General features: G+C 39.4%; 1 protein-coding gene across 5 annotated transcripts in view; it reads left to right on the forward strand.

The window, feature by feature from the left end:
- pard3bb (par-3 family cell polarity regulator beta b) overlaps positions 1–23,657 on the forward strand; it is a 200,585-nt gene that overhangs the window by 23,943 nt on the left and 152,985 nt on the right. For 4 of the 5 annotated variants that reach the window (XM_023424879.2, XM_023424876.2, XM_023424877.2 and 1 more), the window contains exons 4-5: positions 15,899–16,052; positions 22,918–23,012. In XM_023424879.2, coding sequence (XP_023280647.1) covers positions 15,899–16,052; positions 22,918–23,012 — 249 coding nt within the window. Of the gene's footprint in view, positions 1–15,243; positions 15,353–15,898; positions 16,053–22,917; positions 23,013–23,657 lie in introns of those variants that run through there. The other variant, XM_023424880.2, reaches the window with a different exon arrangement.

The raw sequence follows: 23,657 nt of genomic DNA on the forward strand, positions 1-23,657 counted from the left end.
GTGCAGTCTAATTCAAACAGAACTATGTATCTTCCTTCAAAGTGACAAATTAATAGGAAAAAAAAAACCAAAACACATTTACCTGACGTGTGTTAATAACAATGGCATATAGTGTGTACAAACCAATGCATGATAAAAATGTGAACAAACCTGTAGCTGTTTAGTTAATATATCAAAGTGTGCTGTTGATTTAATGATCATAATATAATGATCTTTTTTTTATTTCCTTTCTTATTTTGGTGTAAATTTGCTGATTAGGTAGAAAACTACTAGAAGTATGATAAATGTTTAAGAATGACATAAAAAGTATTTTTTTTAATCATAAATTGGTAATGCGTTTCTCCCTCATCAGAGAATAAAGAATAAAAAAGCAACCTAAAAATTGCAGTGTCTGTCATGACAGCCTCAAACATTACAATGAGCTGCTCATTTAAGATACATGGGGGCTGTATTTTTCCAATTAATGGGAATTTTTCCTAAAGGTCATCCAGGCTTGGCTCATGTATCATTATCTCTGTGTTACGTAGAGAGGTTGCTCATTACGACAGGATAAAGAGGAGACAACAGTGAGATCTCAGCCATAATGAACCTAAATGCTCCCTCTCACCTTCACTTCATCCCTCTGTTCTACCCATCCTCCACTCAACTCTTCCACTTTACAGTAATTATCCTATCTGCACTCATTCCCTCTGTACTCTCTTCATATTCTTTCCTGGCTTTTTGTGCCGCCTTTCAATCTGTCAACCATTTGCCCTCACACTTACTCCCTTTACACTCTTACTGTGTCTTAGTAAACACTGCCTGTCAAACTACTTACAATGAACCCATATACACTCCTTTCCTCGCCATATTTTCCCAGCTTACATCAGTCTTTGTCTCTTTCTTCTCTCCGGTATTTGGCTCCTCTCACTTTATCTCTTTTGATTGATTCTCTGGAGTCTTCTACCTGTCTTTAGTAACGCTTGGGCCTCTTCCTCTCCACTTCCCCCCACCCCATTTCTTCACCTTCACCACTTACGTCTTTCTCTCACCCTTTCCTCTAATGAATCCAATAATTTTGGAGTCACACCTTAGCGTTCAAGCATGTGTGTGTGTGTGGACCCTTCATTTGTCAAAGGCACATACAGATTTGATCCAGACCTGATACATATGTTGACCCTTAGCCAGGAACCACGGGGGTTAATTGAGTAATGGCGTTTGCGAGAGGGGGAGAGGATACTTGGAGGGAGGATGAGACAAAAAGCCAGAGAGAGAGCATTAAGAGAGCGAGAGCGAGACAGATAGCTGTAATTTGTAAGAGCATATGAAAGGAGAAGAAGCGGGAGGGTGCGAGAGAGAAAGGGGTTAATTGCAAGAGTGAATAAAATGAAAGTCAGGGGGAGGCTGGCAATTAAAGAATTGTGGAAGAGAGGGTGAAATAAAGACAAATGTTGGGTTAATGGTGACAATGTGTGAGATGGGCACGAGGTGACAGCATGAGGCAGCCAAGCAGCAGAATATGGAAGATTGATTTTAAGCAAAAAGAGAAGGGGTTAACAGAGTGATTGAAATGAAACAGAGAGAGAGAGAGAGAGAGAGAGAGAGAGAGAGAGAAAGACAGGTAGGGTGAAAAGAAAAGGGTTAATTATGAGTATAATAAACGACGAAGCCTGTAGTCTTCTTGGAGCTTGGCTCTTAATTAAGAAAACACATCTGCACCTGGGACCCACCAAGAATAGATGGATACATGATACTGCATGAAATTGTGTGTGTGTGTTACTAATTGTTATTGTTATGAAGTCCGTGTCCTGGTGGATTCATTGTGCTGATGAATTCTCTTAATGAAGTGCCTGAAGGTGGGGTTTGCTGGGGATGGACTAACTAAATGGCCAGATGACTAAGCATTGGTCCATCATATGCCTGTGTTTTGGTCTGACTGTGTAGACAGACACAAATACTGTGTAAGTACTGTACATAAACAGAGAATATATTCATATGTAAATACACAATGGCATAAATAAATCCTTAAATTAAAAACATAGGTTAGTGTACAAGAGAACAAATTGTCATGTAAATGAATTGTCTAAAACCAGACTGTTTTTTGGTTGCACCTTTAGCATGCTAAGTTAATGAAAGATTTCCAGACTTCCTGGTAAAGATTAACTTCTTTTCATCCCAAGGATCTTGCATGCTGTGGCCTAGAGAAAAGAACCGATTGCTCTTGAAATGTGAGATCATAAGAAAGAATTTCATTCAAAATGTAATTTTTTTGTATGAGAACAGTCAAATCCACTGCAATTATGACAGCGTGCAGATTTGTATGGAGGAAAAAACAGGTAGTTTGAAAGTCTCTTAAATTAAACCTGTGAAGACCTGCCAGTCTCATACTGTAGTTCATTATGATTACACCGAGAGAGCATAATTTTCTGCTTGATCTAATAACTTAAAAGGCTCAAGTCAGAGCCATCTAAATCTTTGAAGGTATTATGCATTTTACTGCAGCAAGCCTCCGGCTGTTTCAAGAAAATGTGTTAAAATCTACCTGAGAGATCGTGGGCTAGTTCAGAACTTCCTTTCCTATGGCGTGTGTAATCTGTATTAAGGTGGACTGTCCCTTTGAGTACACAACATTTAGTGTTGAGATGGATTTGATTCATGGTCTTGTGAGCAGATGATACGATCTGTTAGGAAGACTAATGTATTCACTCTGTGTTGGCTATGAGCTTTACTCCTCACCTCAATCACAGAGGTATTAGATGGACCATATCCTTTTAAAAAGAAAAGCTTCTCTGTGTAGCTACTACGTGTGTGTGTGTGTGCGCGCGTTTGCGTGCGTTCAAGAGAGTTTTTCATTTGTGCATGCGTGTTGTCATCACACACGCACAAATGCACACAAAGCTACCAGCAGTTAGGAGAAAGATTTACATACATTGACAGAGTAATGTGCTGGGCGGCGAGAGCTTTATAAAGAGTGAACCTGTCCCTGAATGTGTGAGTGATGATAACAGGCTCATTTAATTGCCTAACCCCTACACACAAACACACTCTCACACACACACAGACACACACACACACACACACAGACACACACACACACATACACACATACACACTCACAGATCATCAGCTCCGTGAGTAGGTGCCACATAATTTCTGTCATTCACCTTGAGGAGGTGGTGGTTAGACAGCATGATGGAGCACTGGGAGAAATTAAGTAAAAGACTAAGAGTCAGTCAGCAAGAGTGAGAAATGCAACCAAAGCTAATTAAAAGGTCAGAAGTGTTTGGAGGAGCTTTCACTTTTTTGTAGAGAGACGGAAATTCACTTAAACACAAACCAAAGTAATTTTTTTCTGGGGCTGCATGTTGGCACAAAACCGTTCCAGGTTTTTTGCAAGGCAGGAAGTTAATACATAATTCTTTGTTATACAATTTATACTTTTTTGACAAAAATTTTCAGGGATGGCAGTCAGCTCCGGTTAGCGAGTGGGGCTGCGCCTAAAGTAAGACAGCAGACATTGCTGAAGATGTAATAAATATCACAATCCTCTACACTGAAGTTACAACAACACCACACTGAGAGAGAGAGGGAGAGAGAGAGAAGCTAGTGCTAACTGCTAAGCTAAAGTAACTAGCAGATCTGCATGTAAACAACTGCTGGGTTAGAGAAAGTCGCTAAAAGGAACAGAGACCTCTGAGTGCTGGAGCAGAACTAATGTAAGTTTAAATGTACAGTAGGTAGTTAGACACTGTAATAACAGCAAGAAAGAAATCAGCAACATTAACTGTGTTCAGACAGAGCAGCGATATAATCTACCAGCAACAGAAACTGACCGGCGATGGGACACCACACTGACGTCACTGACACAGAGCTGACAAAGATCTGGGTGTGATTTTGGCTCTGCAAACCTCTCAAACGACAGTTATTTGTGAAAAGACTGTAACTCCTATCAGACCCATGAGTGGACCATGACCAGCACAAGACCTTTGTGAGCTTTGGTGTTTCTAGAGCCAAAAATGTGGACACAAGAGCGTGTTACAAAAAATGTCATGGCAGATGGGAGAGGTGGAGGGTACTCGCTTTGAGGCACATGTTGAAATTCTGTAAGTGTCTGTGCTAAGGTAGACACATTCTATGGAACAAGACGAATTTGTCTACTATTGAGGAAGACATGATGTGTGTAGATTGAAATATGTGGCTGTATAAATATATATAGAGTCAGAAGTTAGTGGGTGAGTTACAGCATAGAAGGCCAGTTGAGTTTTTAAATTACATAAATTACATACTGTACTTATGCTGCAGTTCTGACCAGTCATAGACTTAAACTAGGTTCATTCATGATGCTCCTACATATTTGTAATGAATGGGATGTGTTTAATTTGTAACAACAAAACAAAATCTTGACAGCAAACTGATACAGAAACAAGCTTCTCTGGTCTAGCAACCAAGGATGTGTTACCATTTCTATGTATTGTTTTATGTTTTTTTTCTGTTTTTTTAAGTCTCTTATTATGTACAGTATGTTGAACATAACAAATATTAGCATGTTCATGCATCCATCAAGTACTGCTAGGCAAATATTACCATTAGAGACACACACACACACACACACACACACACACACACACACACACACACACACACGGTCTTTCACTGCTTCCCATCTCTCCCTTTATAAGCATCTGCAGACACTAATGAATAGACTGGGTGTAGTTACACAGCTCCACATAGGAGGAGATAAAAACATAATTTAGGTCAAACTGTATCTGCTCTCGAGTCTGGAGTCCAAGGAAACTCCCCTTACTAAAAAAAAGGCATTTCTCTGTCTCTCTTTCCATCTATCTAATTGACTTACTTTCCATCCATCTATCATTATGTCTGTCCATGTTTCTTTCCAACTCTTTGTGTCACTATACATTTAGGAAATCGAAGAACAATATGAGTCATTGACAAGGAATCAAAAAAATGTTGAATAGGATGGTGTCTTATGGTAAATATCCTTCATCAGCGAGCAAACTGGCAACAGTATTGAAACAATCACAACATAGTTGTTGACAGTATATTACCCTCATTGTGAAACAGTTTTTTTTTAATTTCCTTATCTGTGCAAATTCTTATGATGCCAAGAGCATCCTATCTAGACTTGGCATATACACATATGAGATGTTCACGATGCATTTGATGGTTGTTTGATCATCCAATATTGTAGTCATCAGTGACATTTGACGAAGTCAAAGTGAACATAAATATAAAAACCAAAAAACTGTTGTTCCTCCAATCAGTCTGGCCAATTACAATTGTAGAAATAACAGCATGAACATCTGTAAAATATACTGGCCTCCAATGAAGTGTCCTTGTAGTAAATACTGCATTAGTGAAGTGCTTACTATGTGATTTAGCTTTGCAATTGTAGCCGCTGTTTAGAAGACACTGACTGAACCAAGAAAAAGCTGTTTGATTCTCTGTTAGGATGATGGATGCAGTAATCGTTTTCAGTTTTTGAATTGATAGAAATTGTTGATTTAAAGTCGTAAGAGTGATTCTTTCTTGGGTAGAAAAAGCTAATGGTGTTGAAAGTCTTTTTTCCTTGCATGGTTTGAAGTGACATGGTGAGATTGATTGTTCTCCTTCAGCTCTGAAGCAGATAAGCTGTCTGGGGGTCAGGAGACAACCTTTCAACAATTAACCCCATAATCCCCAAAGTGGTTACAGATTATAGATGTGTATGGTTAAAGTTGCAATCCTTTGTGTAGAACAGGACAATGACCCTCCACCAAACATGCTTAAAGTTCATGTTTAAAATATGATGTCACAAGGGAATAAAGGTAGTTTAGTTATTACTAGTTATTAAAAAAAGCTAATTAACATTTGAAATCATGTCATATGATCAGTCCCTCTTGTGAAAGATAAGAAGATGTGTATTAGTAGCAGGTTTGATACAATCTATTCTTTAAGCTCTTGTGTGTTTCCTTCTGAATGTGCATATATAGATGTATGTGTGAACTGCATTGATCCAGCTTTAGGACTGTCAGCTGACGTTTACTAATGCTTAGCGTGTTGATATGTTAATCCTGAGATGACGACCATCAAAACACTTTGTGTGTATATGGGTGTGACACTGTGTTTGCATGTATGTGAGAGAACATAGTGTCTTTGTGTGTGTGTGTGTGTGTGTGTGTGTGTGTGTGTGTGTGTGTGTGTGTGTGTGTGTGTGTATAGCCTAATCAGTCACATCCAACAGACAGCAAATCCCACTTCAAAAGCCACTCAGACATCCATTGTTATGTGGAGAGCCAGTTGAATGAGATAAGATGGTGGAAAGAAAGAAGAGGATGAAGGAAAGGAAGGCTGGATAAATGAGCTATCAGGGGATGTAAGAGCTGTAGACTAAGAGTTGGTTTATGGTCTCTAAGAACTAGTTCTGAAGATGTGTTGTCCGACCACGTCGTAACTCAGATGTGTTTATAGTCGTTTGGAACGATTGTACTGGAAGGCGGAGTGAAAAGCCGGTCGTAACAGCCAGATGCGAGACGTGATATTGTAAAAAACATTGATAAGCAAGACATTCATAGTGTTGCACTTGGTTGTTTACCTTTAAGTGTCACAGATAGTTTTGTAACGAATGACCGCCTTATACTTGTGTTACTTTCAGTAACAGGTCCGAGCAAAGAAATCTCTGGTCTAACTTCGCCATTGCTGTTCCTTATTTGTAGTATTTTCAGCTACTAAGCAACCAACTGCAGAGTAGACAATCTGCTTCCTGTTTACACTGGCATATGCATGCCCAGCGGACATGAATTGACATTTGATATTCTTTTTCAGGCGTGTTAGTGTAGACAGAGATTATTTCTGATACAGAGCTAAAACGCTTGTCTGTGGAGATCATTTTCATATATATATATAAGTCCAAACTATATAAGATGTGGGGGGATGGGTTTTTACCATAGATCATTCAGTTCAGAAGGAGTAAATCCCATGTAACCGGTGTTTAAAGATGTGCATAGTGCGTTAACATCAATAAATTATTACCATTCGAAGTATTGTGCAAAAACTAATTCAATTATGAATTTATTATGAATTTATGAATTTATTTTGGCTCTATCAGCCCTATAATCACGAATGTCCATGAGTGACTGACTGAGTGGCTGATCATAGTTGAGTGATCATATTTACACCATTGGTCAGCTGAATGCCATGTGACTGAGTGTGGCGTTTCCTCATTGGCCGTAACTCTTTCAAATGAATGGGCAAAAACTGTTTCTAGTAGGAGTGTGTTTACTCCCAGCAAATCTAGGTCTAAATCCCAGTTATTGTTACTTACAAACAAGACTGGGTATAAACCTAGTATATGGCTTGACAGTGCATGGATGCCAACCACAGGCTTAGGGCTACACCTCTTGTTTCAGGCAGTCACCTAGCAGACCTGGTTTCCTGGCTGCTTGGGAACTGCACGGAAAAAAAATGGCGCTTCCAATTCACTGAGCCTTGGCTCCATTACGAGAAAAAATTACTTTCATTACATGTACCACTAACACAAAAGGAGACAGAGGAATAACTAAACATAAAACACACCGGGCAGAGAGCAAGATAGTGAGAGACGGAGATAAGCCATCGGTAACTGCCAAGATAAAGAAACTAGCAGATCTGAATAGCATAACACCAACAGCAGAAATACCAGCAACTGAAAATGAGACAATATGCTTACTGCAGCACGTCAACACAGCAGTTAAGGCCCTGTTAAGAAATGAAGGGTGCCTGCCCACTGAAATGCCAGAGGGCTTTTTTGAAGTTACGGGAAGTGTCGAGTTTGTACCAACACAATGCAGTAACTTTAACATGGCAAATGGGAGCAACTGATAACGAGGCATCATATTAAAACACCAGACCAATTATACATATGGGATGTAGACATATTTTAGTGGATCTGTATTGGCTAAAATAAACCCAATCAATTTCTGATCCTTTCTTTACTGCACTCCACCATGTTTTGGCCCCATCAGCCTGTTAGTGTGGCAGTGCTGCTCTCCTTTATGACAGCATGGCTCTACGGTGTGAGCATTTCACTGAGTATGCAAATTAAAGTGTTGTGACAGTGAAAAGGTGCAAGTTACTCTGAGCTCTGCCACCTTGATTTGTAAAATTCCCTAAACTCCATCATTAATGAATCAGTCATCTCTCTGTCCAAAGAGCAGTGTATAAAACATTCACGGAGCAGCTTCTTGTTTTTAGCTGGTGCTAATCATTGCTTTCGCTGTTCGAAATGTCATATGAGTTAGCGACTGGTCATTTTGCTAATTAATGTTAATTCTGTGAGTAACTTGTTGACAGGCAAAGATCAAAGTTGGTTATTGTTGGCTTTGTGTGCTCTCTGCAGCCGGTTTCTGTACTTGGCTAAAGATCATTTGAGAGGAAAGTTACTCCACTCTGTAGTAACACTTTACAGTGTTATTTCAATGTGGTGGATATATATTTAATCAGCATTTAGGTAGATGTAAGAATCAGATTGGACTCTGTATTGGCACAGTCCTAATTTCTAATATTTTGTACAGCCCATTTTTATCATTAAGGGTAGATGAAATATTAACAGCATTGTCAGGCTCGAGTTTGCCAACACCTCTCAGTGCCCAGAGTCAACTTCCAGTCAGCCACTCCCACATTTGTGGTTAATATATCCACCTTGAGTAACTAAATTGGTTCACAGCCACTAATTCACTCCCTTCTTCCTTCTTCTGCGCTTTCGTCTGGTTAATAGGCTCCTCTGGTTTATGAGTGCTGCCTTTTAGACGGCTACTGGTGGATCATTGGGAATATGGCCTGCACAGAATGTGTCCATCTGTGCCGCTGTGTGTCTCCATAATGCTGTTCCATATGGCCAAGTGTGGTCTACACACAGCCTCAGGGAGGCGGTGGTAGATGGTTAACACTCACACACACACACACACTCATACACACACTCATACACACAGATATTCTTTCTCATGCACAAGCATAAATACATATATGAATACAGGGACACAAACACATATTCACGCACACACGCACATTTGAATGCAGACACGTACGCACACCATCTGCATGACTGAGGAAACAGAAGTTGTCATTATATTTTGGCTGTGTGGCAGACACTGAAGTTCTGCCTGTCTGAAGTTCACAAAGTCACTGAACAGTTGTACGGATGGTATGGATGGAGGCTGCTCTGCCTTTGACTGTTGAAATAGTTTGTGCTTTCTCTGTCTATATAATGTCTAACAGCCTGTACTGTCTGACTGTAACCTTCCCCTCTCTCTCTCTGTCTTTACGTCTGTGTTTCTCATTCTTCACATAATGTCTGTCTATCACCCATCCATCTTTTTGTACTTGTCTGTTTTGTCTGGATTTCTCATCCTTTACTGAGACGTAAGGTGACTGGAGGTCATTAGAGCGTCAGCACACACACACATGGACACACACAAACCTACACAAACATACACACACATAAACTTGAAAATGCTGAGCAGGTGAATTTCATTCATCCATATTCTCCATGCGGAGACAACACCATCCTGTTTATTGATTACCACAGCGATGGATCGATCGCAGCGGAGAGGTCATAGTCAGAGATGTATGTTTGTATGGGTGTGCTTGTGTGTGTGTACTGCTGTTTTTGTCAGTGTCCTTTTGTGTGACATATAGATGAGTGCTCTTATAGTATATGTACATCGCTTTTTGTTAAGTGTGTTTTCTAATCTGTACATAAATCTGTTGTTCTTAATGTTTGCTTCTCTCTCATGCTCTCTATGTAAGAAATGTATACATTACAAAAGAATTAAAACAAAAGAGATGGAGAAACAGGGAGGAAAAAAGCATGAAGGAATAAAATAGTGTGTATTGAGATTGAGAGAGTGAGCGCGGGTGTATCAGATTCATGTGTTAATCGATAAGCTCTTTGTTGCTTTGTGGGTGTATCCGATAGAGCAAAGTGCTGGAACATGATGATTTACATCAGCTGATTTGTAAGGAACTACTATACTCAGCAGGGAAAGGGGGACATCTGAAGAGAGAAGCTGTGGAGAAGACTACAGGAGAGGAAGCTAAGGGAGAGAATGGGGATAACAGGAGCAGGAGTGGAAATGAAGCAGAAGGAGGCAGGGTAAATGAGAGGAAGCACAGTGATGAAGGAAGGAGGCAACCGAGAAGAGGATAGGCAAGAGAAGGGAGGGGAAATGAGTGGAAGCAAAAGAGAGGAGGCAAAGTAAAGCCAGGGGGGGAAACAGGGCTAAGCAGGAATATTTGCTGATGAAAGACGAAAAGGCCAACTTGTACATAGCCTAGCAGAGGAGAGCTGACCTGCCTCAGGGTTCATTCAAATTCTCTTTGTGATCTGCACAATTATTTTTATGGGCGTCATACAGAAATGTGCAAGGCTTTTAAAAAATTACCTCTCACGCTAGCTTTACAGAGAGCCTGCATGCCGGCTTGAGTGACCTTATCTTGCTACATTAGCAACCCTGCACTGAATTTCTTTTATGGTTGCAGCACAAAGAGCATCAAAATTATGTCATGAGACATAAAAATTGTCTTTCTTTTTTACTTTGGCATTACATCAGAAAGGTTAAAGAGGGGAATGACGACACGCTGATAGAAAGCGGCTCACTGGGCCTGTAAAGTGGAGCAGCCTGGTTCAAAAACACCAATTCATGTACAAAGAATGGAGTTAAAACATTCTTCGTACACCACAATGCATGGAGCCATTGCTTTCCATGCAACGTTTTATCCTCTGAGCTGAGAGAGACAGACAGGTTTAGAGATGGATAATAACAAAGCATTTGTAGAACTTTGTCTTCGTCTTTCTTTACTTCTCACAGGCAGAAAACAGTTCTTCTGCCTCAATCGGAAAACATTTATGACACAGTAACAGACAATGACGGCTGTGGGTGGGAGAGTGGGGGGGTGGGTGTGTGGCAGTGGCCCCAAGACGCACTTAAGATGTAGTTTCTGTTGTGAAGAGCTAGGTGGTGCTGTCAGTCTACCCTCTGTCAGTGTGTGTGTGTATGTGTGTGTGTCACTGAGTGATCACACCTGGTCTCCTATGAACACCAGTTGCGTTAGAGTAGGAGCTTTGTGATTTTGGACCAGGAATTTGACATTTATTATCCTCAATTTATTATTGTATTCAGATCATTGGAGTTCATTAATAATTCCGTTTTTAAGGAAAAAAAAACACAATGAAGACCTGAAATTTCACAGTTGGTCGTACATTACCATATTTCCAGGGAGAAAAACATTTTTTTTATTTCTGCTCACTGTTGTACTTTTACTCAATCCTAAAATGTATTATACTCAAAACCAAATGAGCTGGTTGTAACCCATAAAATAATTGTATAAGACAGCACGTCCTGACCATACACAGACCTACATACACACACACAAACACGCACGATGGAGAGGTGGCCACCTCAAACATTAAACGTATTTTTAAGGCTATGGTGATGGAGTGGTCATTGCTAAGCATTTTGCTGACTGCACAAGATGTCAGAGAGAACACACACACACACACACACACACATACACAGACTTGAACATCATAGATTTTTCTTTTTATGGTAAGTGGTCATGAGTGGAAATCAAAGCTCAGTGGTGTACAGATAGCTTAAGCACATTTAAAGATTGTTTTCTATGCTCTGCCTGTGAGCTGTGTGTATGCTCATGCATTTGGCTGATTGTAGCATTTTATTGATCGACTCCACACTAATCAATCAGGCCCTAATCGACCCGATTAAAAAGGGTATGATGTGAAAAAATGGTAATATAGTGTGTGTGTCTGAGTGTGTACTGCCGCCATGTTATGCACTTAAATCCTAAACTGCTATTAATCTACCAATCTCAATTTCATGTGCTCTTTTAATTTTAATAAAAGGATAGGAACCAACTCTGCACTTCTTCATCGCCCCTCCTACACTCGCACGTGCACTTCAGGAGATGCTGAGCAGTGCACATAACAGCATGCACATAGTGTATTGCTTTGTATATCATTTTTAGCTCACTGAAATGACACTCCTTATTGGTAAGAAATTGTAGATTTTGATAGCCTCATGAACTTCCTGCCCCCATAAAATCTAATTAAGAATTATTGCTGTTAGAAGGCTTCTCATGTTTAGATGATATCAGCTGTGAGTTAGCTGACTGTGTGTGTCATTTTCTATCCCTGTACGTTGATATTGGATGATAAACAAGCATGTACAGGCAGTGCTTTATTGACCTCTCCCTCACTCTTCTGTTAGCTGTGGAGCACCTGTGTGGGTGGGACAAATTAGAACATTATTGTTTATTTATTTAGTTTTTTAATTTAGTCATGTTTCCCTTTTCTCAGCTTTATCATCCTTTCTTTTTAGCAGGCCACATTAGGAAACGTAAAGTGTTTCCCAGCGTAGCTCCACCCCTTGCCCCCTCGAAGACAGCAGCAGCACAAACTCTGGTCTCAACCTACCAGTTAAAAAGAATGGGTTTTTAGAAAACTTGATAACTTTCAACATTAACCACTTAATTCTTCAAGCAATTGACACTGAGAACTCCTAAACTGGTCCAATGTGACACACATCAGTGCAACTGTGTCTGGGTGGAAGTGTTTGATTGTGGCTTGTTAGGTCAGGCCTTTGATTGATCTCAGGTCAGGATGTCCAAAGCTCACATACATGCGCTCACACACATGCACAGAGTTACCCCCCATTAGCCTCCCCTTGTTCTAGGTAGTCTATGTAAAACTTGTATTGACCATACAGTATTTATAAAGAATAGGAAGTAACTAAGGGATAGAGAGAAATGAACTAAATTATTCCATAGTTAAGAACCAAAATGGGCCATGGATATTTTTATAATTTTGCAAAAAATGTCCACTGTAAAAACCACTGCAAAAGTCCCACACTTGCTGAGTTTGGTTGCTACATGATTGTGGTAGCCAGTAAAATAGAGTGGTTGAGCTTACCTTTGACCCCACTGAGAAAAAAGTATCACAGAAAAATGACACAACAAACCAGGTTTCATATGGTTTGTGCCATAATCAGTCTGTGTTTAGTAGTCTTCCTAAACCCAAATTAACTCATAATGAAGCCTTATTTCTTGCTCAGGTGCATTTATTTGAGCTTAAGTGTTCGAGCTCACAGATGGATAAAGGCGTTTCTACATGAGGTTGTCAGCGACATGATCAAAGTAAAATGTGTTTTGACAGTAAGCTGAAACTGAAAAACAGAGAAGAAAAAAAAACAGAAGTTTGTTACCATCTTTGTCTTCGAGTCTGTCAAGTTTGATGACAGGATACCTGATAAGAAGATAAGATATGTTACATATAATGTAGAGACACACTGGTAACCATGTGCAATTGTGAAAAATAACGATTAACATATTACTCAAACACAGAACAATACGAGGTATCTACTCATAAGCTTACAATAAAGCACTGGTCTTGAAACTTGAAAGAAATGGTTGTGGTGATAGAGGAATAGAGGCAGTGTTGGCAGCATGTAACTTTTCATTTTGTCGAAAATGGACACATCATTGCACGAGCATTTGACACGGTGACACTCTCAGACAATCTAAAGTCTCAGGTTTGCTTTTTGGTCTTACTCTCTGACATCCCAAAGGTTTTTTACAGTACAGCACATCTGTCAGTCCCCCTCATTATTATCATTATATTGCTCTCTTAGCTTCTGTCTTTCACATTTTCAATGGCCACTTCACTCGTTTTCTCAGTGCTTTCACTCTGTGTAGCCTCACCTTTTTGTCTCCCCCTCCCTCTCATGCTCAGGCTGTGGTGTCATTTTGTTTGGCAGGTCTTTGAGTCCCCTGTCTGAGAGAACATAGGCGAAGTCCTCCCCTGTCTCATCTTGCTGTCTTTCTTTCCAACGCTGCTTTTTAAGAGACTCGGCAGGGCTATGTTGAATTTGTCTACCCATTTTTCTCCCTGTCATTCTTTCAGATGTTCTTTTTTAAGAATCTCTTCCACCCCTCTGTGTGTGTGCTTATCTGGAAGCTATTAGTCTCTTTCCGACTCTCTCTAACAGACAGATTTACTGAAACTGGATAAGAATGGGAGCTGTTTTTCTTAAATATGTGTAGTTACACAACTAAACCAAGGCTTTATACTCCCAAGCATGAACATGACAGAGAGGTGTGTAAATGAAGTAAGGGGACAGAGGAGGTGGAAGGGGGTGAGGCAAGTGTAGTGTAGAGAAACGGAAAAGGCGAGGAGAGAACAAAAAACATCAGTTGAAGTTTATTTTAAAGGAAAAATTGGAGCAAAACAATGAGAAAGTTGTGTGTTAGACAGATGGAAGTGGGGAGAACATGAATGTGTGAGAGACTGAGAGGCGTCGGTCGTGCTGAATAGTTGGTGAGATGGTGAGAAAGGTGCGATTTTGTATAACTTGATACTGTTCTGCTATCTGCATGCTGAGGATATGATGGAAATAGAGTGCACATGTATATAGTATCTATATCTAAACACAAACATATGCAATTAAAAAAAAAAAAAAAAAAAGTTCTTCACATGGGTTTAATGGAATCAGAAGCCAGGATGACAACATTAAATTTACTATAATGCATGCGATCGAGGTCATATACAGCTACAAAATCCAAGAAACAATTTTGTTTTGAATTATCCATTTAGCTATTAAAGACTGTGTTGAGCTGAATGTTTCAGTATCCCTATGGAGATTTTCTTGTGGTTTTCCTGTCCCCAGTTTTTCAAAACCACAATGAAGAGGCTTCCAGTGAAAATCTTCTTAAATTATCAGGTTGGCTTTGAAAAATAACACCCTGGCTGGACTTCTCTGTACCAGCACCAGTGTTAGCTTTCAGTCTAAAATGTTGACGTTGCTTTTTGTTTTAGAATAGCATTTTCGTAATGTCGGCTTAATTATTTTTGCTTTCTGCCACAGTGCAATGACGTACAGCTATGTGTGTACTAGTGTGAGGACTTCCATACGGTTTGTGCCTGTTTGTAGCATGCAATGTGTATGTATGAGTGAGAGAGTATGTTACCCACTTGTGGGTTCCAGTTTAGCAGGAAGCCTCTGGCTTTACTGGCAAAGTCCCCTTTCTTTACTCTTGACCACTATAGACACGACACACACACGGACACACAGGTCTATTCAGCTTTTGCGTGGAGGCCCCTAGAACACTGTGTTGACAAGCTGTGTGCTATGTTAGGCTAAACGCAGACTCAGTGCAATACTCAATAGACAGGGATTCCACTATATAACACAGTTAGAGCTAGCAGGGTGTCGCACACTTGCAAAGGGGAGACACGAATGGAGTCAGTTGTTAATCAGTAGACACACACTCTGTCACAGGAATGCTGGGCTCCTTGGACGTCCTCTATAGCGTCCTCATCCACAAGGTAACGCACAAGTTGTGTGCATGTACATACACAACCATTCACAATTTTTCTGAACAAAATGTTGCAGCCTTTATTTTTGCTTTAATTGAAGAAATGCAACCAGGGTGGTGTTCATCAATTGTAGTCTACCTGTTGACAACTGCAAGTTCTTGTCAAGTTGAAGTAGTTTGAAGTTGAGAAGACATGCCTGTCTGTAGTTGTGCTGCTTAGGATCTAAACCTGATGTCCTCTGTTGACTTTATATGCATTCATGCTACCTTTAAATGTTGTTTCATTGTATTCATGTATGATACAAGTAAAGGGCAGCAGTTTGCACACTGGCTGTAAAGCAAACTGGAGCAGATTTTCTCTCAGCGTGAGTGGAGAGTGAGTAGAGAGTAGAAAATAGAAAACCTGGAGCGACTGTGAGTGGAGTTATATAAGAATCTTGAGCAGAATTCCTGCTGCTCCACTCTGATCAAATACTGTGTTCATAATGGATGAAAAGAATAAAAGTAATTGTAAAACAACCAGCTACATTGTGTTTTTTTTGTTTGTTTTCTTCAGCTGATGGCGGTGTATGAGGAGCAGGAAGCCCAGCAGAGGGGTGTGGCCAACACAAGTCTGGCCCCGAGCCCTGACCTCTACCAGTCTGAGCTCTCTGTCTTCCAGCCAATCGCAGGAGGAGAGATTGAAGTCAATTCCTCAGCGCTCAAGTCCAGTAAGTAATTTTCCATTTATTTTGAGAATGCTTACTCCAATCTTGACGTCTTCGTAGACAAGTCCTCCGCCAAAAATCAAATCGAAGGAAGTCTTTGTTTGCAGATCTATATATTGTAGAAGATTGTTGGAAATACACAGCTACATTTTAAAAAACTGTTTTTTAAATTTTGCCTTATATTTTGTTTTCAAAAGATTTGTAAATTCTTTCAAAAGTTATTGAAAGTTACAAATTGTTGAAGCAAGAGAATTTCTTCCTCATCTCTACAGTATATTCCCCGAAACAACAGTACTGTGCTCAAAGTTATGAAATACACCCACTGTGCACGTCATTATGTTCACCTGCACACCTGCCTGTTCATGCAGTTATCCAATCGGCCAGTCATGTAGCAGCAGTGCAAGTGAGAAAAAAAAAAAAAAAAAAGGTCAGGACAGGAGCTTTAGTTAACGCTCACATCAAACATCAGAATGAGGGACAGAACGTGATCTCAGTGGCTTTGACTGTGACATGATTGTTGGTGTCAGATGGGCTGTTTTGGCTGTTTCTGAACTTGCTGATCTTGTGGGATTTCCACACACAACACTCTCTCAGAGTTTTTACTCAGAATGGTGCGAAAAAGTAAAAAAAAAAACGCCTATAAACAAAAATGCCCTGTTGAGTTCAAAGGAGAATGGCCAGCCTGGTTCATTCTAACAGAAAGGCTGCAGTAACTTAGATAACCACTCTTTACATCTACGGTGAGCAGAAAAGCATCTCAGAATGAGCAACATGTTGAACCGTGAGGCAGATGAACAGAAATCTGAGCCTGCACCAAGGCTCACCAAGACTGGACAGTTTAAAACGTAGCCTGGTCTGATGAATCTGGATTTCTGCTGAGGCAGCAGATGGTAGGATCAGAATTTGGCATCAACAATCTGAGTTCATAGACCCAACCTGCCTTGTGTCAACAGTCCAGGCTGCTGGTGGTGGTTTAATGGTGTAGAGAATGTTTTCTTGGCACACTTTGGGCCTCTCAATACCAACCAATCATGGTTTGAATCTGAGTGTTGTTGCTGACCATGTGCATCCTTTTATGGTCTCAATATACTGGCTTAAATGACTGCTTCTAGCAGGATAATGCACCCTGTCAAAAAGCAAAAGTTGCCACTCACCAGATCTGAATCCAATAGAACACCTTTGGGATGCAGTAGAGCTGGAGATTGTCAGCATGAATGTGTAGCTAACAGATCGGCAGAAATGATGTGATGCAGTCATGTCAACATGATCCAACCAGAATCTCAAAGGAATATTTCCTTGCCAAGAAGAACTGAGGCTGTTTTGAAAGCAAATGGAGGCCCTACCAAGTATTAGTGTGATGTTCCTAATAAAGTGTTTGCTGAGTTTATTATCTCTGTGCTCTGTAGAGGAAGATCAATGACCTTAACATCAATAAGGCGCTGGTATTTTTTATTGTATCAAAATGTTTTATTCAGGTTATACAAAGTATGTTCGAGTTAACTCTGACAACCACAACTGCTCTGTGACTCAAAGTACTTTCTGTACTTCCCCAAATGCTGACTTAGGCAGGGACTTTCTTATGACAAGATTTAGTTTTACATGGTCTAAATGCTGTTTCAAATCAGTCTTGTGACTAATCCCTTTGGGAACCCTTTTACTTTTTAGATGTAACCTGTAGGTCAGTGCATAAACGGGTCAATGCCATAAGTGATGTTAAACAAGAAACAGGTTCAGTTAGGCTCAGTTTTGATGAGGAGGTTGACTGCCAGGCCAAGTCTGTGAAGCATAGCAGTCAAGGCACCGTTTTGGAGTGGTGGATAGTTGGCCAAGATGAATATTCTGTAAATTGAAAACATAAAGGAAGGAACAATAAAGTACCTGTTTGACATTTTGTAATGGATTATTAGCCACAGTGTATTCTTAGGTTCAAAGCCATACACTGTATGTCTTTTAGACAATACTGTAAGATGGATGTTAATTTGATGCTTACTGAATTATATTACAGACAAAGGTCAGGCTTGTGATGGCCATTTTTTGTGGGACACTGATGAAAATAAGATGAGGACAGCTGAAATGTTGGCAGCACTGTCTCTGAGATGCAGACTGAGATGGGGAGGAAAAAGAATCGTATGAGGAGAAGGAGAAGAAAGAGAAGACAGGAAGCGTATGTGTTCTGTCAGGCTGCAGAGCAAAAACTGATATCTGGTTACTGTTACTTGGACCAGACCTATCAGCATGACCTTTCCTTTTTCTCTGTATCCTTCTCTTTCTGTCTTCCACTCTCTCTTTCTTTCCCTTTCTTCATCTCTCTCTTCATCTCTTCCTTTCTGTCTTACTTCAAGTCAAGTGCCTGTTCATTACAAGTACTGTGGATGTGAGTGAGAGAGGGCTTAGATTTGTCACAATAACTTGTCCAAATTTAATTTTACTTTACCAAAACAAACCATGTGAGTGATGGATTGTGTATACATGCAATTTGTCAAAACTTAAGCAATATATTCATTTACCTCTCGCTTTAATGCTTCTAATCATAGATCCCACTTCCTTTAGTTATGAATTGTCGACTATATACCTGCTTTGTTGCATCCTTTGTGGCATCCATCTAGTTGGGTGCTTGACATTTAAACATAATCTGTCATGGTTGTTTTCAAAATGTCATTAATATGTCAAATGAAGTGTGGTAAAGCTCATCCATCTATTGTAAGCTGCATTATATCAGCAAGTTTCATTATTTCACATTCTTGTTGTGTTTAATGATGCTATTGAAATTTCTCTGTCAGCTGGAATGATGTCAAACAAGTTATTGAGCTGAAGGTCTCCCAAGCTGGAACAAAAATCATAAGCACAATTTTACATAGTAGATAATTACAGCAAAACTCTTTTCCCAGTTCCCTTGCAATACATGTAATTTCACTCTCACTTTCAGTGTATTGCAGCAAAAAATGTATCTTGAATCTATACGTAGCTTGACTTCTGACAGTAATAACAGCATTGACATTTCAGTTTGTATGACCTTCCTAAATTGTGAAGGGGCTTTAGCTGTATGATCCAGACACTGTTAAGACAGGAAGTTTAGTCTGTTTTAGTATGGTCGCCTGTCAGCAGAGATTAGTGGTAATGTGTGACTGTCATGGGAGATTAGAAGTAACGGAGCTCTGGAGACTATCACTGTCAATGGTGGGAAGGTCAGACTTAGGCCTCTGTCACTGTCTTATGCCTCTTACTCTAACCACCTGTCTCCCCTCTCACTCTCTTCACGCCATCTTATTATGTCTCCAAATCTTTTTTTCGACACTACTTTCCCCCTTGCTGCTCACCTTTTTTTTTGTTATTTTTCTTTTCTCTTTGATTTATCCGTCTCTCTTCCCCTTGTGTTCTCTGTTTCTCTACTGACCAGTTTTTCTTTACTTGATATGTAGTAAGACATATAACATGATGTTTTACACTTCGGTCTCAATGAAGGACTATGAAAAAAAAACCCAGTAGTTTTGATGAGCACCACTGCTCAAAATCAAGATACAAAGTGCTGGACGTGTCTTGAAAACTTAGTAAGCATATATATAAGTAGCAGTAGAATACATAGGTTAGGCTTTCCTATTTGAGCCAAAGATAATCAGTGGTCTTTGGGTGATATCAATTTACTGTCAGCTATTTAAGAGATAACAACAGGTACTTTCAGAAAATCTGCTGTAATTTTGATATAATGATCAAATTAATTGAAGCCTTTATTGTTCAGTTGCCATACAGCAATTGCAAACAAGTGTTACTGAACCATGATAAGCCTTTAAAATATAGGAACAGACACTATTTAAGCAAGCGTTGAAATGATCAGTCGATTATATGATTAGCTGATCAACACAAGAAAAAGTACAACTGCAACAATTTTGATTGATTAATAATCCATTGCAGCCCTATTTTAACATATTCTTGCAGATTTTCTGTGAATAATAATCCAAGACAGTCTACCTCTACCTCTCCATACAAGATAGTTTACCTCTCTGTAGTAGTATTACTGCAGCCTGGGCGTGGTGGACAGTGGTGGGGATTGCTGGGTGATTTGTAACTGACTTTGAATTTTAGAAGACCAGTGTGGTAAAGATTATTGATCTTGGAATGCCTACAGGCATATAGATACAATAGTAACACTGTTAGGTACTGGTATTTATCTTAATCTAAACATTGACTATACAGTAGAATATTTTTATTTTCTTTCATTTTTTTCTTCACCATTTTTTCTCTTGATTTTTTTTTTCTTTTTGATTTTTTTGTATTATTTTATCTTCCTTTTCTTGCATCTAGCCATTGTACATTTTCTTTGTATCTCACTAATTATCCTTTCCTCTTAGTCCCTTCATTTTTTTTATCCTTCCTCTGTCTCTCATTTTTTGTATCTTTTGTCCTCCATCCATTTATCCCCCTTTCATTGCCTTTACTTGAAGAGATGAATTGATTAGGTTTGATGTAATCCATATTCCCCAGCCAGTCTTAAGAGCACCAAGGGTCCATTTTATGACAATCAATATATGACCCTACAAATATCATTTGGCGTATGTTCTGAGTAGTCCACTCATTTAGAGTTCCCTCCACCCTCACCACCACCTATCTCATTTTATTCCCAGTGGAACTATAGAAGCTAACATGACAATGTTCTTAATGTATATATATAGATTGATGGGCCCTATGAATGGAGATGGTAGATTTGAGTGTACCACACAGATCATAATAAAACCTCCAGTTATAAATGTTATTTATTTGCATAGCTCTCTGTGGTGTTGACTTTTCTCTCCATTTCACTATTTCACCAAAGCTCCAGCAGCAGCGTAGGCAGTAGTGCGGTGTGCTTCATCCATCAGCTTCTGTTAGATAATGATTTTATGCAGTGGTCTGATGAGATGTGAAGAGGAGGGAGACACTATCATATATTACCTACATGTGCACAGAGATCTGCAAATCAACCACTTTTTGGATGCATGAACACCAGTGCTTTACCTGAAGGGACATGAAGGGAAGGGATCATTCATTCATTTCTCACATACTCTGGCTTTCAGATCTGCTCCTTAAAGACATAATGATGAACACATTGCATTGATGCACACTCACATATCCCAAAACAACATTCAGGAATGAGCTTTATGATGATGCTGCCATAGCGCCGGCTGTGCTGATGAATTTGGTTGATTAAAAGAAGTAATTATGAGACCTTCAGGTATTTCATATGGTTAATATTTTAGTTTTGTCCTCTACATAATGATCACGGACCACCAGTCATCACACTGTATTCCTTTTTTTTTTTTTTTCCCCAAAACAAGCTAAAAATGGCACATGTACGTAAGTTTCCATGAATTTGGTAAAATGCCAGTTATAGCATCTGTTCCACTAATTCTGATGACTGGTAAATGTTTGTTTTAATTGGCATTTTGATGCAACTTTTTAAAAATGCATTTTCCACTTTTGAAAAAAAAAATCTTTGAAATCTTATTAAATTTGTCTAAATTAAGATACAGTTGTCTATTTAAAACCTGCGGACGCCCAAATTAATAATAATCCAGACGCATTTACATTTATGTTTACATGCACTAATTCTGTAGTGTCCATCCTGCCTTGTTCTAATTTTATGGTAATCATTATGGTCCCTTAAAACAGCCTATTAGTTTATTAAGCTGAATGTTAGGATGTTCTTGTCTTTCTTTGAAGGCACACTTTGACATGCCTTGGACTGATGTCACAGGTACATTACGATGACAGGGTGGAAATTCATTTTGTCAACCAAACAACCAAAAAAATACTCATCTCTCCTCTCTCCTTCTTCCTCATCACGCTTTGACACTCGCAAAGAAACACACACAAAGTCCTGTCTGTAGTGTGGCATGACTAGCTCAGGGTCTGTATCTTGTCATCTAAAAGATTATTATTAGACATGAATTTTGCTGAACTGTGACTCCATCAAGATAGCATTAGCAATTTTAAGACAGTTACGTGTGTGTGTGTGTGTGTGTGTGTGTGTGTGTGTGTGTGTGTGTGTGTGTGTGTGCATGTGCATGTGTGTGTGCATGTTTGTTTGTGTGTGTGTGTTTGGAAGCAGTGCAGATGCAGCCTTTCTCTCCACTCACCATTTTTGCATTATTCTTTGTCTGTCTTGTTTTTTTTTTCTCCCCTCTAAGTAACAGACTGATAGGAGGTAGTCACACTGAGTCCTATTGACAAAGACACGGGTTCCTCTGGTTTTTACCAGGGGAAAAGAGCACATCTTGAAAACATACAGCAGAATTGAAAAATACAGCAGAATGAATGTGGATAACAACAGAAAAAACATGAAAATAAAATGAAAAAATTTAAAAAAGTTTATTCAAATTGGGAGTCTTTAATGTTGTAGGTGAAGTCATTTTTCTGTTTCTGTTTGATAGTATGTCACCAAATTCCTCCTGCAGATACCTGCTATAAACAAAGAGATGGGGAAAAGTGGTTGATTTAGAGGCTGTAGAACATCTACTTTAAACATTTTCCGTAGTTATCCAGTCCATACAGACGTACTGTATAAACACACACATCTTCGCTTCTGCTTAATGCAATCTTTCTCAACTTGTCCTAGCTGTAAAACTAAGTTTATAGTCTAATGCTGAAGTGAAATGCTCATATGCAGTAGGCTAGACAAGGACAATACTGACTGGTCTCGCATTTGTATCATGTTGTAGATTTGAATTTGTGTCTCTGCTAGTGAAGAATATCTGAAGAGTATCACCTTGCAACCTGCTCTTTAGGTATTCACCCAAATCTTAATCTTCTTAAGAGTAGGCCGTAATGGAAAAGAATGCCGAGAGCTCCCTTCACATCTCATTTGTGTTTGTGTGTGTCCTTGTGTTTTCTACAGACACCCCCCTACTGGTGAGAAGTAGCAGTGACTCAGCCCTCGGCCCCCAGCTGACTGAGACTGAAGCCTCCCTCAATGAAGACACCACTGAGATGGTAAGAAACTAAGGCAAATTAATAAAAAAGACACATACAGTTTAAAACGCACATTGCTCCTGTGTCAATGAGGCCACAAATTATTTTGTGAGAGTGTAAAGGAGACACACAAATGCCCATAACTAAGTGATAAGGTATATTATATCCAGTGGTTATAATAGTGAAACACTTGTAAAAGTGTGAGAGCCTTCAGTGTTTGTCTGTCCTCACAATACAAAGTGCTTGATGGATTGAGCAACATACTGATGATTATGCTTGAAGAAAGATCAGAAGGATCATCAAAAACATGTGTAGTCCGAGCCTATGAATATATGCAGCAAATTTTATAGCTGTCTGACAGATCCTAAAATTCTCTGTGATGGATGACATTGTGGCTAAAAGTTAGAGGAGAACAGTGTTGGATAGACTAATTGTTCTGACTGACATTATTATCCTCACGCTCTACCTCTAAGGGGAAAAGGTTTTTCATGATTCAATATACAATTTTGTGTATTCTCTTTTCTCATTAAATAGATGTAATTTGTAAAGCTTGTAATATGAGAAGTCGACATTGCAGAACTTTTGCTGTAGGGATTCCTGATTGATTGGCCGCTGATGATGATCGGCCAATTTTCGTCGAAATTATGTGATCGGTAGATTGGCATT

The sequence above is a fragment of the Seriola lalandi genome, unplaced genomic scaffold (genome assembly GCF_002814215.2).
Source record: "Seriola lalandi dorsalis isolate HSWRI2012SDOR001 ecotype SW California unplaced genomic scaffold, Sedor1 jcf7180002054758, whole genome shotgun sequence".
Taxonomy (NCBI): domain Eukaryota; kingdom Metazoa; phylum Chordata; class Actinopteri; order Carangiformes; family Carangidae; genus Seriola; species Seriola lalandi.